Here is a 14378-nt window from a genome sequence, read left to right on the forward strand (position 1 = left end):
ACACATTCTCCTGGCTCTTGCTAAGCTTCTTGTTCAGTGCAGTCTTTGCATTGCATGTTTTTCTTCCATTGATTCTTGCTCAAAGACATTGATAAGGAATGTTGAATTTGCGCACCAGAGGTAGGATTTTCTGTTTTTGATTGCCATTATAGACTTCAATGGCACTCTGAATATGTTTTTCAAGATCATCTATCTTATTGGTCATGGTGGTGGTGATATATTAATATTTGAAGATTGATTAATGAAGAAGTTGATATTTTTATCATTACACCGTTTTTATCATTACGCTGTGGCGCACGATTAGTCGTTGATCACTGTGACAAACTCGCTAAAAGAGGAGAGATATTTAGGTCGTGTGTCCGAGTCACACATCGGGACACACAGCTATCAAACGGTCCAACCACTCGCCACAATTGGAGGGTTTGGATTTGCGAGATCAAATAGGGCTTGCAGAAGAGTCAACGCCTTTCAACATCATCATGCGCATCAGCATCAAGCATTGGGAGAGGTGTCAAGATGAATTCATTGGTTTGTCGCATTGACTGACATCCTATGTCTCTCTGTCGCAGATAACTACTTTCAGGCCTTCGCACACAGGGAACAGCAGACTGTGCTTTGGATTGAACGTTGACATATCATTTCCCAGCAGTTTAGTTTTCCCATTGACCAAGATTTGTTTAAAAATTAAGAGGGAACAGCGCCTGCGTGGCCCAGCTTTAGCCTTTCGGAGCCCTGTGCGCCTTGCGCGGTGAGGTTGAGCCATGCCCGATTATGCACTGCGTGGCTAGGGAACGGCGGGAGAATTAATGGACCAATGACACTTGTTCTGAATGACAAGTCAATCTGAGGTAACCAACATTTTCCCGGCCTTCCTTTTCCTTTCTTTCCCCCCCCCTGCAGTGTTATGATACGGTTTGCCAGGAAGTCGGGGAACAATCTGCGCTTGACACTGCTCTCATACAGTAGCCATCTCACCAGGAGGACTGACGGCTGACTGCCTGTTCCAGCCACCTCAAGCAATGATCGGGCCCTTCATCCATCGAATCCTCCATCTCTTCCCAGGCGCACGGGCTCACAACCTTGGCTTCGAGGCTTCTAGCTTAGTTACCGTCCAGACGGTGGAACTTGGCACCCGGCCCTTGGCAATCGCGTGCGCCCAAGACACCAAGAGTGCCATCTGCGAATGACGGCGAATGGGTTTGGGGAAGGGGGGGGGGGGGGGGGTGTCCCCTTTGTTAGGGACGAACTAAGGGCAGTTTGCTTGCGACGAAGCACGTATTAACTTCATCCATTCACGTTGGCTCCAACCAGCTGAATTTCACATGTCATGTAGCTCCGTTTTATGGCTGTTTTCCTTTTTTTGTCGACCAGAGAATCCTGTCACACGATTCATCAAAGGAAGGTAAAAAGCCCCGTATTCTGGTTAGCATATCGGGTGATACCGTTACCATGCAGGCACTGACCTTAGTTAGCTAGTAAAGAGCTAAGATGAACAAAAGAACAGGTTCTTCTTTTTGGTCTTGGTGTGAACTTTCCTGGGGAACCCAGAATCTTTTTCTCCAAGGACAGCACAGAGTGAGTGCATACCCGTGGTTCGTGGACTTTTCGGTCTCTGTTCCAGAACTTTTTATGACCCACAAGGCACCCGCGAGAGCAGCGAGTTTTCGGAACATGCGAAGTAACAATGACTGGCAACTACAAACACAATAACAATGGGATGAATACTACTGCAAGGTAGAATGTTCAGCTGTTTTGGAGCTCCAGTTTGAAACATGGGATCACGCCCGATCCTGCTGATTTGAATTGCTGGACAATTGTCGTCGCAAAGGATAACCGCAGCTGTAAAAGCGCGCCGTCCCTTGATTTCCCGCCCTAGATTTGCTAGCCTTGAGGTCGCATCCTTGCGCTACAGCTTATTGAACTAGAGAGCTCAAGTAGTTAGTTACCAAAAAAAAAAAAAAAAAGAAAAAAGAAAAAAAACCCCTTCCGTATAGAAAGAAAGGGAGATACAGCCTCCAGAAGAACAGCTCTTTAAAAGGGAACGAACGAAAAGAAAACTATATACTCCAAAGCGTCGTAGTTAGTAGTTGTATATACGGAGTAGCACGTAGTTTACTAGCAACTCTGACTCCACATCCGAACAATACCTCCTAACTTTATCTCAAACCAGGTCAGCTCAAGGACCCCATGAAGCATCTGGCAGCTGAAGGTGTTGACTCGATTGGCGAGTAACTGCGGGCTTAATCTGTGTCAGAATAAATCAAAAAATTAATCTGTCACGGCTTGTCGCATCAACCCGGCAAAAATTCCTGCTCTCTCTGACTATTCCTGCTGTTCCTCCCTCTTCCTCATCCAAGCCTTTGGTAGTTGATCTGCCTGCTTCCCTCCAAGGACAACTAGAGAGTAATAGTTTATTTACATGAAGCTGCGAATTGCGCCCTGTTTGAGCAATCCCTCCACCCAACCCGACATTGCCCGACATCCCCCCCCCCCCCCCCCCCCCCGTCCCTTATTGATTTGTCCCCAGAGCAATCCCTCAGTCAGCGTCTGGTCGATCCCCAGGTATCGGTGAGTTTTTGGCTGATAAATCGTGCGGGTGCAAGGAATCTGTGCTTAACCTTTTGCCCCCTTGGACTGATGTTGGCCCGTATACATAAGCATCCGTGTTGCAGCTACAGCAGCAACAGCAGCAGCAGCAGCAGCAGCTACTACAGGTACCACAGCTACTACAGCAACCCTTTCATTAATTCCTGCAGCTCCTTCAACACCCCCAATCCTCACCACGTCGACAGTTCCTTCAGTTCTTGCCGCGCACTTTTCCTCTCTTCTTCAACATCTCCGCTCTCTGTACATGTCCCCAGGGGTTCTTCTACTACCTCGGTTCTACCTGCATCCAACTCTCCCCACCTGCCCGCAATGAGTCATTCTATCCCCCGGTTTCACCAGCGCAATTGCGTCCATTCGTCGGCGGCTACAAGTGCACCAACGCCTGCGTAAGCTCCTAATGCCCCATCCTGCTGTGCTGCTGACTACTCTGCGGTTGAGATTCATCATTAATTTCCCTGCATCTTTGTTGTCCTGGTTTGGCTGGTTGTATTTTTCCGCTAACGGAAGAGAGCTATCGATGTCGATGACACGCAACAGAGATGGCTCACACGACACCGCAAACCCGGGCTATATCCGCAAATACCTTGGAACATACGGCCTTACTCCTCCCCGTGTGGAGAGCTACGAGACCCAAAAGGCTAGATGTATGCTATGAGATATTGTTTGGGCTGTGCGTTTGCATTGCGTGAGATGGCCCCGTTGGCTAATTTGCGCTCTGTAACTTCACAGGTCTGAGGCAGTTGGCTCTTAAATCTACATCTATCGACAAGTTTCTCTATCTCAGCACCATCCGCAAGAACAACGTTCATCTTTTCTATCGTTTGGTTGTAGATCACCTGAAGGTCTGTAACAGATCGTAGCATTTCAACTGGCCCTTCCGCATGCAGTTGGGGCAATCTGGGCTGATTGGCTGCGGCTCTCTTCGTATAGGAACTTACGCCTTTGATATACACTCCTGTCGTTGGTGAAGCCTGTCAGAGATGGTCAGAAATATACCAGGGACCCGAAGGTGAGCAGTGTTTAACCCATATCTCTTTTACCTCCACCCTATATGACATTGCTCTTCTTCCTCTCTTCCCAGATCTTGCAACTCACAGCACAGTAGGAATGTACATCAGTTATGAAGATAGAGGCAACATTGCAGCTGTCATTGAAAATTGGCCACAGCCACATGTCGAAATAACTTGTATCACGGACGGCTCCAGAATCCTGGGTCTAGGAGACCTTGGCATAAACGGCATGGGTATACCAATTGGAAAGCTTGCGCTCTACACTGCCTGCGCTGGTATCAGGCCAGAGACAACCCTGCCCCTGACCCTGGATCTGGGGACGAGCAATAAGGCTTTGAGAGAAAACCCGCTGTATATGGGTAGTCGTCGCGACAAGGTCACGCCAGAACAGGAATTGGAATTTATGGATGAGTTGATGACTGCCCTGACGGAGAAATGGCCTGGGTAAGAGAAAACCTGAACTTGTTTTGAGCCGTCGTCAAGTAACGTTTTATTTGCTAAACGAGACATGCGCAGAATTGTCATTCAATTTGAAGACTTCAAGAACCCTTTCCCTGCCCTCGAGCGTTACCGCCACAGATTCACTTGCTTCAACGATGATATCCAGGGCACCGGAGCTGTCATTCTTGCCGGTGTCATAAACGCCGTGAAGCAATCAGGCATCCCGACGAGGAAGCACAAGGCCGTCTTCCTGGGAGCTGGAAGCGCCGGTGTAGGCGTCGCGAAGCAGATAGTCGACTTCTTCATGTACGAGGGGATGACGGAAGACGAAGCCAAAGCCTGCTTCTACCTCGTCGACACAAAGGGTCTCGTCACAGCAGATCGCGGCGACAAACTTGCCCCGCACAAGGTCTACTTCGCCCGCACTGATAATCACGGCCTCCAACTAAAGACCCTAAACGAAGTCGTCGAGCACGTCAAACCGACCATGCTAATGGGCCTCTCAACGCTAGGCGGCGTCTTCACCCCTCAAATCCTAAAGAAAATGTCCACCTACAACAAACGCCCCATTATCTTCCCCCTCTCCAACCCCTCCGCGAACTCGGAATGCGACTTCGAATCTGCAGTGACGCACACAGACGGCACCGCCCTCTTCGCCTCCGGCTCCCCCTTCCAGCCCTTCTCCTTCAAAAATTCCGCCGGCCAGACAAAAACCTACTACCCAGGCCAGGGAAACAACATGTACGTTTTCCCAGGCATCGGCCTGGGAACCATCCTCTCCAAAGCAGTAAAGGTAACCGATTCAATGATCTATGCCTCTGCGCAAGCTCTCGCCAACACTCTTACGCCCGAAGAACTGGACCATGGCCTGCTGTACCCGGACCTCACGCGGATCCGTAAAGTTAGTATCGTTGTTGCTAGGGGTGTGATACGGGCGGCGCAGGAGGCGAATGTGGATCGTGAGACGGGTATTAGGGAGCTTAGTGATGAGGATTTGGATAGTTGGATTAAGTCGAAGATGTACTCCCCCCACTCGGAGGTTGCGTCGCTGGAGAGGGAGGTGGGGCTTTTGTTGTCGTCTATTGGGAGACCGAGTAATGGGGAGAGTGTGTTCGACGGAGATGCGAATGATAAAGGGGCTAAGTTGTGAAGGGGGGTTGATAGCCCCCGGTCTCGGATCCTTTTTTCATTCTATCACCTGTCTTTCCCTGCTGCAGGTCCTCTACATGAGGTCAGTCTGCTGTGCATCCTCCCTTTTATTCTGCATGTCCTGTGAATAAGCTTCACATGCATCAAGCTTGTTCTTTTGCTCTTTTATTTTGTGTATTCCTCGTTGCCCTATTCTCTTCGAGCATTTAATTCTGGTGCGTGCTTTCATTTGCTATCTTGCGTATACCTCGCATCCAAAAGAAACAGACGGGGTTATGTTCTTGGATTTTTGTTTATACCTTTGGCAAGACAAGACTTTTGGTTAAAGTTAATAGATTTGGCTATCTTTATTGAGGTTGCAAGAAGGGAATATGGCTTCCTCTCCTTTTCATTTTATTTGTTTACTGTTGCTGGAAGGTGGCAGTGCTTAACCATTCGGCTGATGTTTATTTTCTACTTTGACATGCACTCTTCTCTTCAACAAACCGCATTCATTACTGGGCATGGTATGCCTTCATTCCATGTACTGAATAGCCGATACCGATATCTATTCCCCAATGTGTGTCTCGGAGAGCAGTACACACCTAGTGAGTCATCCACTTTCGTTCCGCATATACCGTGCCATTTACTTGAAATATAAAAGATTCGCGTCTACTCCTCAATCACTCTGCGATCGCTTTTGATCTCGATGCTGCGCAAGCCAACCTATGATCGTCCCATGCCTAGTTAACTAACAATAAGTAGTTAAAACTGGATCATTGGGTTGAAGATTACGGGTTTCGAAGCTGGTGGGCCTTCAGGTGGAGCATCCCAGGCAGATCTAGATTAAGCAGCCGGGTAAAACTGAGCTTCTTCTTCTTCGGCTATTTGAGTGAGGTCTGATGCCAATCTTATTTAGCTAGATCATTAGTTTATCAATGACAGCTGGAGAGGGGTCAAAATTAATCCGCTTTCATATGAGAATAACAACAATCTCTCCTTTTCCTCCTATCCTGTCTACCAAGATACTGTCCAATGGTAATACGGCTGTCAATGACTGCGTCTTCGCTTCTGATTGCTTTAACTTCATCATTAACCGAATGCCGATTCATCCTGGCTGCACACGGCTATCCAAATCCCGTTCGTTTGTCCCCAGCCACCGGCCCCCCCCGCAAAAAAAAAAAAAAAAAAAAAAAAAAAAAAAAAAAAAAAAAAAAAAAAAAAAAAAAAAACCGGAAAAAACAGGAAAAAACAGGAAGTGGGAACAAACCAACCCATTTCTCGCTTGCTCCGATATGGCAAAAACCAACCCATATCTCGCTTGCTCCGATATGGCAAAAAGAAACGATGATTGAAATTTCAAGTTTTTGTTGAACATCCGGAACTTTATCCAGTTCTTTTCAATGAAATTTGCTGTGTTATGATGATTGGGTGTTCATCCATCCTCTACCTGCCCATGCTTCCCATCCAGAGGGAGAAAGCTTCCAGAATACTTCGTTCGATCTGAGGCCAACCCGTGATATCCAGCGAGTGAGTGATTCCTCCGGGAAGCGGGAAGCTTGGCAGGCTTGGGCTCGAGAAGTTCATTCGTCGTTCCATTGTCCATTTTTGTTTGTACACAATGTTGTGCAGAATACTCAAAGAGTTTGAGGTGGCATTTCTGCACTCCCTGCTTGTTGAACTAATATCGGCGGCGCCTCTCAAGCTACTTCCAACCCGCGTTCTGCTACCCCATCATTGATTAATGCCATATAATATCATTCTCCTACTCACCAAAATCATTAAATAAAGAAAGAAGAAACCACCGTGAAAAGTTACAGTAATCAATAAACGCCATAACGGCGACACAAAAATTAGAAACCCAGTCCCATCATAGGTGAAGGGGGGGGGGGGGGGAACATAAGATTTAAGCAAAACACAAGGAGGAGAAACCAGCGCTCCTCTTCGACCACCCCAAAACGGCCCGCAAACCTTAACCTATGATCCACGAAGACCTTCCAGCGATGCCATTCCACACCACCACACATACGTTCTGTATATAACCCGAGTACATACATAATAGTGCTGTTCCTAACTCCCAGTGTCACAAAATAAAAATAAAAATTAAAATAAAAATAAACTCCTAACCCCACTTCTTAATTCCTCTGCGCTTCCGGATCCACCGTTGACGGACGCATATGAACCGCCGCAGCCGAAACGGGCGCTTCATCAACAGTCCGCTCAGCATCTAGCGTATTCATCTCCTCCTCCGTCGCATTATAGCGATTAAAGAGAAGCCAGAATCCGATGCCGGCGATGAAGCTTGCGACCGCGAGACCGGTGTACGTCCACTAAACACGATGTTGATGAGGGGGTTAGTTAGCCAGAGGGAACTACTGTTTAATGGAGAGCTTTTGTATGTTTGGTGGTGTTTCTGCTTCTCTTCTTCTTCGTTTTTAGAGATAGTACTTACGATGAGTTTTGGGTCCTTAGCCGTCGGCGACAGCGCCATGGCCAAGGCAGCGCCAAACGCAATTGTAAGCATGTACATAGCCATGACGAACGACTTCATGGAGGGCGGTGCTTTGGTGTAGGCATATTCGAGCCCCGTGACGCTTGCAAAGATCTCTGAAAGGCCGATGAAGAGGTATGCGGGAGTTTGCACGGCGACGTGGACGCGGTTGGGTAAGGAGCCGTTCTCACTGGCGGGGCACGACCTGGGTGCGTTGTAGCAAGGGGGTGAGTAATAGATGAGGCGCTGGACGAAGGCTGCATAGGCCATTGCGAGAGATGCGAAGATGAAGCCCGTTGTTATGCGGGAGACGGGTTTGAAGGCGATTCCTAATGCGGGTATGGTTAGCTGTATTTATGTTTGTCATGGGGCTTTTGCGGGCGGATTTTCTGGTAACATACGAAATCTTCTGAGGAGGGGATAGATTAGCCGGTCGCAAATGGGGATGAAGATTATGATGGTCAGGGGATCGATGTTTTGCATGATATCGTTTGGGACGCCGTGGAGCTCCATGGTGCCGGCTTGGGAGACGAAGTTGTTGATCATTTGTTGGTAGCAAACCCAGTAGATGGGGTAGTAGCTGGCCATCATCTGTCAGTCCAAGAATAGCACCCAAGACAGAGAGGGTACGGTGTCAGTTGCATGAACGTGGAGAGCTTACAGAAACACTTTACAAGCAACAATCGCCCGTTTCATTTCTGCGACGAACTGGTCATCCCACTCAATATTATACTTCCCCCCGTATTCATCCTGGTAAGAGCGCTTCGCAGCTTCCATGTTGCCCTTGTTCATCAATCCGATCCACAGTGCTTTGAAGGCGTGAGTAATAACAGACCCCTTAGGAGGCCTTATGACATAGTTCTTTTTGCCCATGATCAGGACGCCAAATCCAAAAATGAACATGCAAAGGGGCAACAAATAGGCTGCCCAGAAATCTACGTTGAGTTCAAGTTCGGTGGTAGCAATGGCGGATAAAGAACCGACGTTGATACAGAAATAGAATATCATGTCTGGAGGTGGATTGATTAGACAAAACCCTTTTATGCCATCGATAACGGCTGGGAGGATCGAAAAACTCACAAACACGTTGGACCGTCAAAGAGGGATCAACAATGACCCGTTCGCCAGATTTCAGCGTTTTAACCCATGGTTTGTGCGCCTTGATCTGCTCACCGATCAAGGGAGATATGTTGGCTTTGATACCCCCTGTTCCTAGACCTATGATAATCATCGCTGCCACCAAGCCACCCAATGCAGCGCCATTTTCAATCGCGATGGGAAGAGACGTCAAGAGCAGGATGATAAGCCCCAGAATGTATGTCAGGGAGAAAATTATAATGGTGTTGTATTTTCCGAGATATTGATCAGCGACGACAGCCCCGATTACGGGAGTAACGTAGCACCAGAACTTGATGCTTTGTCAGCGACTCCAAGACGTGAGGGAAATCACAGAAGATTACGTACCTGAAAGAAGCTGCTCAGACTGGTGGCGCGAGCTTGTCCAATGCCTTGTCGGATTATACGATTAGCATAATTCTTCTCATGTGGAGTGGGAAAGGCGGGCTGGCAAGCCTACCTATCGCGCCAGGGACCCCACTGGGTCCTTTATAAGGATTCTGTATGTAATTCTATTACCAGGAGTAAGCGCTTATCGTTATATGTTCTTTCACGAAAATTCTACCACCCGTTTCCTTCTTCAGAACGGGGAGAAAACCATCTTGTAAGAAAACTGAGCAAATACTTGAAAGGGGCCGCCGAGGCCGTAGTATGCGAATCGCTCACATAACTCTACGACAGCGACCAAGAAGGCAGACCAAGGCAGCTTCTCGGGGACCTTGCGCAAGTCCTTCAGCTCTTCTTCGGTTGGTGGATCCGAGGCGTTGGAATCAGATGTTTCTTGCTGGACAGTGAGCGATTGCTCCTTGGATCTAGATCCAGTTGGTGGTGGCATGTCACCGCCTGCGAGGTCTCCGTTCTGAGGGACTCGAGGCACAACTTCTGTCGCGTGCACGCTGTGATGAATGGGTTAGATTCATTGTCGGACAGATTTTTCTATTTATGTGCAGTGTTTTTGCACAACGGGCTTTTTCCGGTGCTGGAAGTGCGATATCGTAAACTGGGTAGTTTCCTTGAACTTACCTTGCTAGATCTGTGACTTTATCCGCCATGCTTGATGGCTGGAGATGCGCGAACAGTTTGTGATATTGTTAAACGGAGCAGGAGTAAAGGGGCCACAGAACCGTAGTTGACCGGTGGCGAGGAAGAGAAGCGAAGCGGGACAAAGGTGTTTTAACATCTTGTTATATAGAGGATGGAGTTTAGATGGAGGAGAAGTGAATGAGATTTCGATATTGTAGAGGAGAACCAAAACAAATATAATCTGTCCGACTCTTCCGGGCGGACAAAGTGCCCCGGGTACTTGAGGAAGAACAAAGTGGTACACAGGAGTGGCACAGAGTTTGTATGCAACGGGCAGGTACCCAATCTACTTCTCTCAGGTAGCTATCTCTGCATTTCCGCAAACCGAGGAAACAGGAAAGTCAATCAGAAGGCTGGTGTGGGAGGTGACGCTGCAAACTAAAGGGGATCCGTGGTACGACCTACATTTAGATGCTAGTTATGGGGATGGGGGACTGCTATTGGTACGTATATACTCACGCCCAGCAGCTGCAGTGAGTTACACAACATAAAACATCTTGTGTCTGTCTCCTTTGAGCGGAGGCAAATCCCACCGTTGAATGCCAAAGCCACGATATTCCCGCCATTGTCGACATCTCATATCATCATTTCAGCTTCGGACAAGAGAGGAATTCCGCAGGAAATGCTAGAAATACAACAGCATTAACCTAGATCTATGAATAGATCCTTCATATCCATAGCAGGGTCACTTGTTTACTTCCATCGGATTCTCACAACCGAGAAGAGATCGTGCGTCATCCAGTAAAATAGACATTCCACGGACCAAAAATGTTAACGTGGAGTAAAGTAACACATCCATGTGGAAGAGGGACAGCCACCGGCTGCACCCCAACTAATCGTCAGCTTCTCAATCAATCGAAGCGTGCCGTGTAGCCCTATGATGTAATAAGTTGTGAAAATCCGGGGAGAAAGTTTCCAAGAAACTTTCCTGGTCGAAATAAGGTGTATCACGTGATAACCTACGGGCTGAAGGTTAATTCGACTCTATCGCTGCTCTCTGTTAACCTTGGGAACCATGCCCGGTTGTCATGAACCTCCTTGAGGCATTTCTTAAGCGCACGTCGAAATACCACAAATATTTAGTTTGCTCTCGCGGGGGAACATTTCCCTATTCCCGTTTGTGACAGAATGACAGGATGAGCGCTCGCTACAATGTACATTAAATTAAAAAAAAAAAAAAAAAAAAAAAAAAAAAAAAAAACATAGTGCAATATTCAAAATACCCCATGCCCCATGCCCCATGCCCCATGCCCCATGCCCCATTCGCCTTTCCCATATCATCACATTCGAGGGTTCTGGAGTAAACGTTCCTCCCACTTCCATCCTCGATCCCCAGTCAGCTCCCCGACGGGTTAATAATCCTCATGTTATATTCCGAATTGTCATTCTCAACTGACGACGGATAATGGCTAGGAGGTGCAGGATGTTTTACAACCTGCCCCTGACTTGGGAGGAATCCCTGATTGACTGCCCCGCATGACGCGCACGTAAATTCGATCTTGAAATTCGTGACAACCTTGGGTGGACTGCTGCTGCTAATCGTTTGGTGACCTCGCTGGTGGTTCTGGGGAGGAACAACCTGGCCGGGGGTAGGGAGACTGCTGGAATTTTGATTCTCGTGGAGCGTGGTGCTGGTATTTAAGAGGGATGAGGAGGGGATTGGGGTGACGACGGGGTCACGAGGGAAGGTATCTGGACCCGGATGTCGATGATGATGTTGATATTGATCTTGTTGCATCGTAACTGGTGGCCGCTGAAATTCATCATCAGAATCAATAGTCATCGGCAAAATGGACTGGCTGTGCAGCCAGTCGTCAGCATTGTGGTGGTGCGAGCCGGTAATATTGTCATTATTTGACATTCCGGTCGTCGTCGGCAGTGTCGGGGCGGAAGTAGCGGGATATTTTGGGCGCTTGGGCTTGAGCATCTCCAGCTGCAATAAGGCCCGGTGTGCCTGCCTAGGTGAGATATCACTGCCGTAATATCGTTTGATAGCAGCCACAACCTCCTCGGCGGAAACTTTGGTATTCGTGTCGAAGAACTTGGGGATTTCTTTCATGAGAAATCTAAGACGCGACTTTTGAGAGCGTTGAATGGAATTATTTGGGGGGCCACCATCGAGCGCATTTTGGCAAGTGTGAACATCATTGATGGCGGTCACATATGTGTAGTTTTTGTTGGTGCGACAGATGGCACGGAATGGGCAGCCAGGGGTTGAGCGGCATCGTAGAGTGACGCTCTTTTTGTTGCTGCGGAGGACGCCGAGATCCCAGCGGCCTCTCATTGAAACGGCCCGCACGAATGATTTGAATGATTCAAGTGATTCGAATACTTGTTTCCTTTGAAGTCCTGTGCACATTTCCTCCATTCTGAGAGGGCGGCTTTCAACAGAGGAGTTTAAAACCTTGATGTGGGGAACCATGCCAGAAGCTCAAACAATGCATGGTTGTTCCGCTATTGCAGATCGCATATGCCCTAAACATAAAGTCAGCCATCTTGATTTGAGTTTGGTCCATTAACTGTGCAACATACTGTCCACTGGTCCCTCTAGAAGACAAGTGCTATACTATGAACAACCGCAGATCACGAGGGTCATTGCGATGCTGGAGAGATATACAGTAAACTTTAGTGCTGAACCAAAGAGACAGCGAAATGAATGAATATATATAATACCGTAAATTTTCCTGCACAGGGCGCTTCCCATCTACCGCCGAAACAACAATACTTTCATGGCCTGCGATTGGGTGACTGGTCATCAAAGTACCTGAACAGCCGACAAATTGAAGCCCATCGAGGGCAAGTTGCGGGTTGCGCAGATCAGAGTCCAGCCTAACCGAACTAAGTTAGTTAACTTGGTCAGCAGTCATCAACTGCGCTAGGCCTGATCTGGACAGAAGGCTTGGCGTTTCTTTATCACTTTCAAGCTTGGCTTTCAACTCATGAATCGCATCTTTCGATATACAGAGAGAAAAAGACGTAGTATGAGTCTTTAGCAGCTACACTCACCTACCACCATCTTCTCTTCGGGTGAATTCATAAACTTCTTTGCGGGTCGAAATGGAGTCCTATACATTACTCGATCAAATTGATGAAGGTGCGCATTTGCCAAAATCATATGTTTCTCTTTCTCTATCCAGCTCTACACTTGCTAAAATACTAACACCCTCTTTCGTATGCAGATGCGCTTCATAAATGGCGCCTTCTAAACGTCGAAGAGAAACCTTTTAAACGGATCACGAAGCGGCTGCTAACTCCTATCTCCTTCATATACGCTCCCTCTACATTGTTTCCGACTCCCCCTCCCGAAGGCGCAGATGAAGACGCAGCAGCAGCCATAGCTGAAACGGACAAACAGAAGAAACTGGAAGACTGGCACCAATTCCACGAAGACTTAACTCTCGATTTTGCTGCTTTCGAAAGCAGCCTTGCTAGAATCCAATTTCTTCTCGCGAGCAATGAGAAGGAGCGGCAACGTTACGCGGCCGAAAAGCTGCGAATTCAGTCCACGGCACAGGCTATCAAGGATAATACGGCTGAATTGAGAGTACAGCTGGAAGAAGCACAAAAAACTCTTGCACTACGTAAGACCTACGATGACCTGGCGGAGAAGATTACGTCGAATCGATTGCTCCGGCCCAGAGAGGACCAGGAAGCAAATCTTCAGAAGCTACATGCGGAAATTGCACAACTAGAACAGGAAAGCAAAGAATATGCTCAGACATGGGGGGAGCGTAGAGAGCAATTCGGTAGAATCGTTGAGGAAGGAATGAATCTTCGACGGCTAATTAGGGATGAGAAGGAGGAAGTGGAGAGGAGGGAGGGTATGGAGGAAGGCGAGGATGGTGACGAAGGCGATGTTGGTTCTAAGGGGAAAGGTAGCGCGGTGGGAACCCCAAAGCAGGATCAAGACAGCGTAACTCCTTCGCATGCTGTCCATGAAGATTCGGGTCTCATCCCACCTGCGAACAATATCGAGAAACATCGACCAGCTGGGACTGGCAGCGCGACACCACTGCGGCAAGCGATGAGTGCGTCGTCGATTGATGGAAAGCCGCCCATTCAGGAACTGGAAGATGAGAATATGATGGATGAAGGGGAGGTTACGGGGGATGAGTCGGTGCCGCCAGAGACAACAGCTAGCGGAACAAGGTCTGGATCAAGAACTGCGGAGACTTCACAGGATGGGAGGCTGGGAGACAGGATGGATACCACTTAGCAAACTAGTTTGACGACTGTTCAGAAACCTAATACACTTATCCTGTTTTAACTTACTTCTTGGGTGAAGGGCCATATGTAAAGGCTGTGCTATGTATGGCATTTCAAGAGGCATTTATACTTTCTTGATGCATTTACCTCTAGAACTTTCAGGCATTGTTTTATCGATATGTGAGACCAGGAGTCTCATAAAAATGCTTTTATACTCATAAAAAAGGTCATCGTCGTGTACAAAAAATAAAGTTGCATAAATAGCTCAGCAGTTGTTCCTTGCTAAGTTCCATCCA

At 47.9% G+C, this 14378-nt stretch overlaps 4 protein-coding genes across 4 annotated transcripts; 2 read left to right on the forward strand and 2 right to left on the reverse strand.

Annotated features, from left to right (window-relative positions):
- Positions 1-3124: 3124 nt before the first annotated feature.
- PADG_05233 (uncharacterized protein) lies at positions 3125-5208 on the forward strand (the record flags this gene model as incomplete). Its single annotated transcript, XM_010762344.1, has 5 exons — positions 3125-3251; positions 3337-3449; positions 3538-3616; positions 3710-4061; positions 4134-5208. 5 exons carry the CDS (start codon positions 3125-3127, stop codon positions 5206-5208), a joined length of 1746 nt encoding a protein of 581 aa, XP_010760646.1.
- A 940-nt stretch (positions 5209-6148) lies between these two features.
- On the reverse strand, positions 6149-6792 carry PADG_05234 (uncharacterized protein; the record flags this gene model as incomplete). The annotated part of the gene is made up of 2 exons (XM_010762345.1): positions 6149-6313; positions 6637-6792. 2 exons carry the CDS (start codon positions 6790-6792, stop codon positions 6149-6151), a joined length of 321 nt encoding a protein of 106 aa, XP_010760647.1.
- A 529-nt stretch (positions 6793-7321) lies between these two features.
- On the reverse strand, positions 7322-9845 carry PADG_05235 (uncharacterized protein; the record flags this gene model as incomplete). The annotated part of the gene is made up of 9 exons (XM_010762346.1): positions 7322-7516; positions 7639-8006; positions 8079-8257; positions 8339-8687; positions 8758-9085; positions 9142-9185; positions 9254-9305; positions 9419-9689; positions 9817-9845. The coding sequence occupies 9 exons, from the start codon at positions 9843-9845 to the stop codon at positions 7322-7324; spliced, it is 1815 nt and encodes a 604-aa protein (XP_010760648.1).
- Positions 9846-12933: 3088 nt separating this feature from the next.
- On the forward strand, positions 12934-14092 carry PADG_05237 (uncharacterized protein; the record flags this gene model as incomplete). The annotated part of the gene is made up of 2 exons (XM_010762631.1): positions 12934-12970; positions 13056-14092. 2 exons carry the CDS (start codon positions 12934-12936, stop codon positions 14090-14092), a joined length of 1074 nt encoding a protein of 357 aa, XP_010760933.1.
- Between the last annotated feature and the right edge of the window lie 286 nt (positions 14093-14378).

Source organism: Paracoccidioides brasiliensis (assembly GCF_000150735.1).
Source record: "Paracoccidioides brasiliensis Pb18 unplaced genomic scaffold supercont2.6, whole genome shotgun sequence".
NCBI lineage: Eukaryota > Fungi > Ascomycota > Eurotiomycetes > Onygenales > Ajellomycetaceae > Paracoccidioides > Paracoccidioides brasiliensis.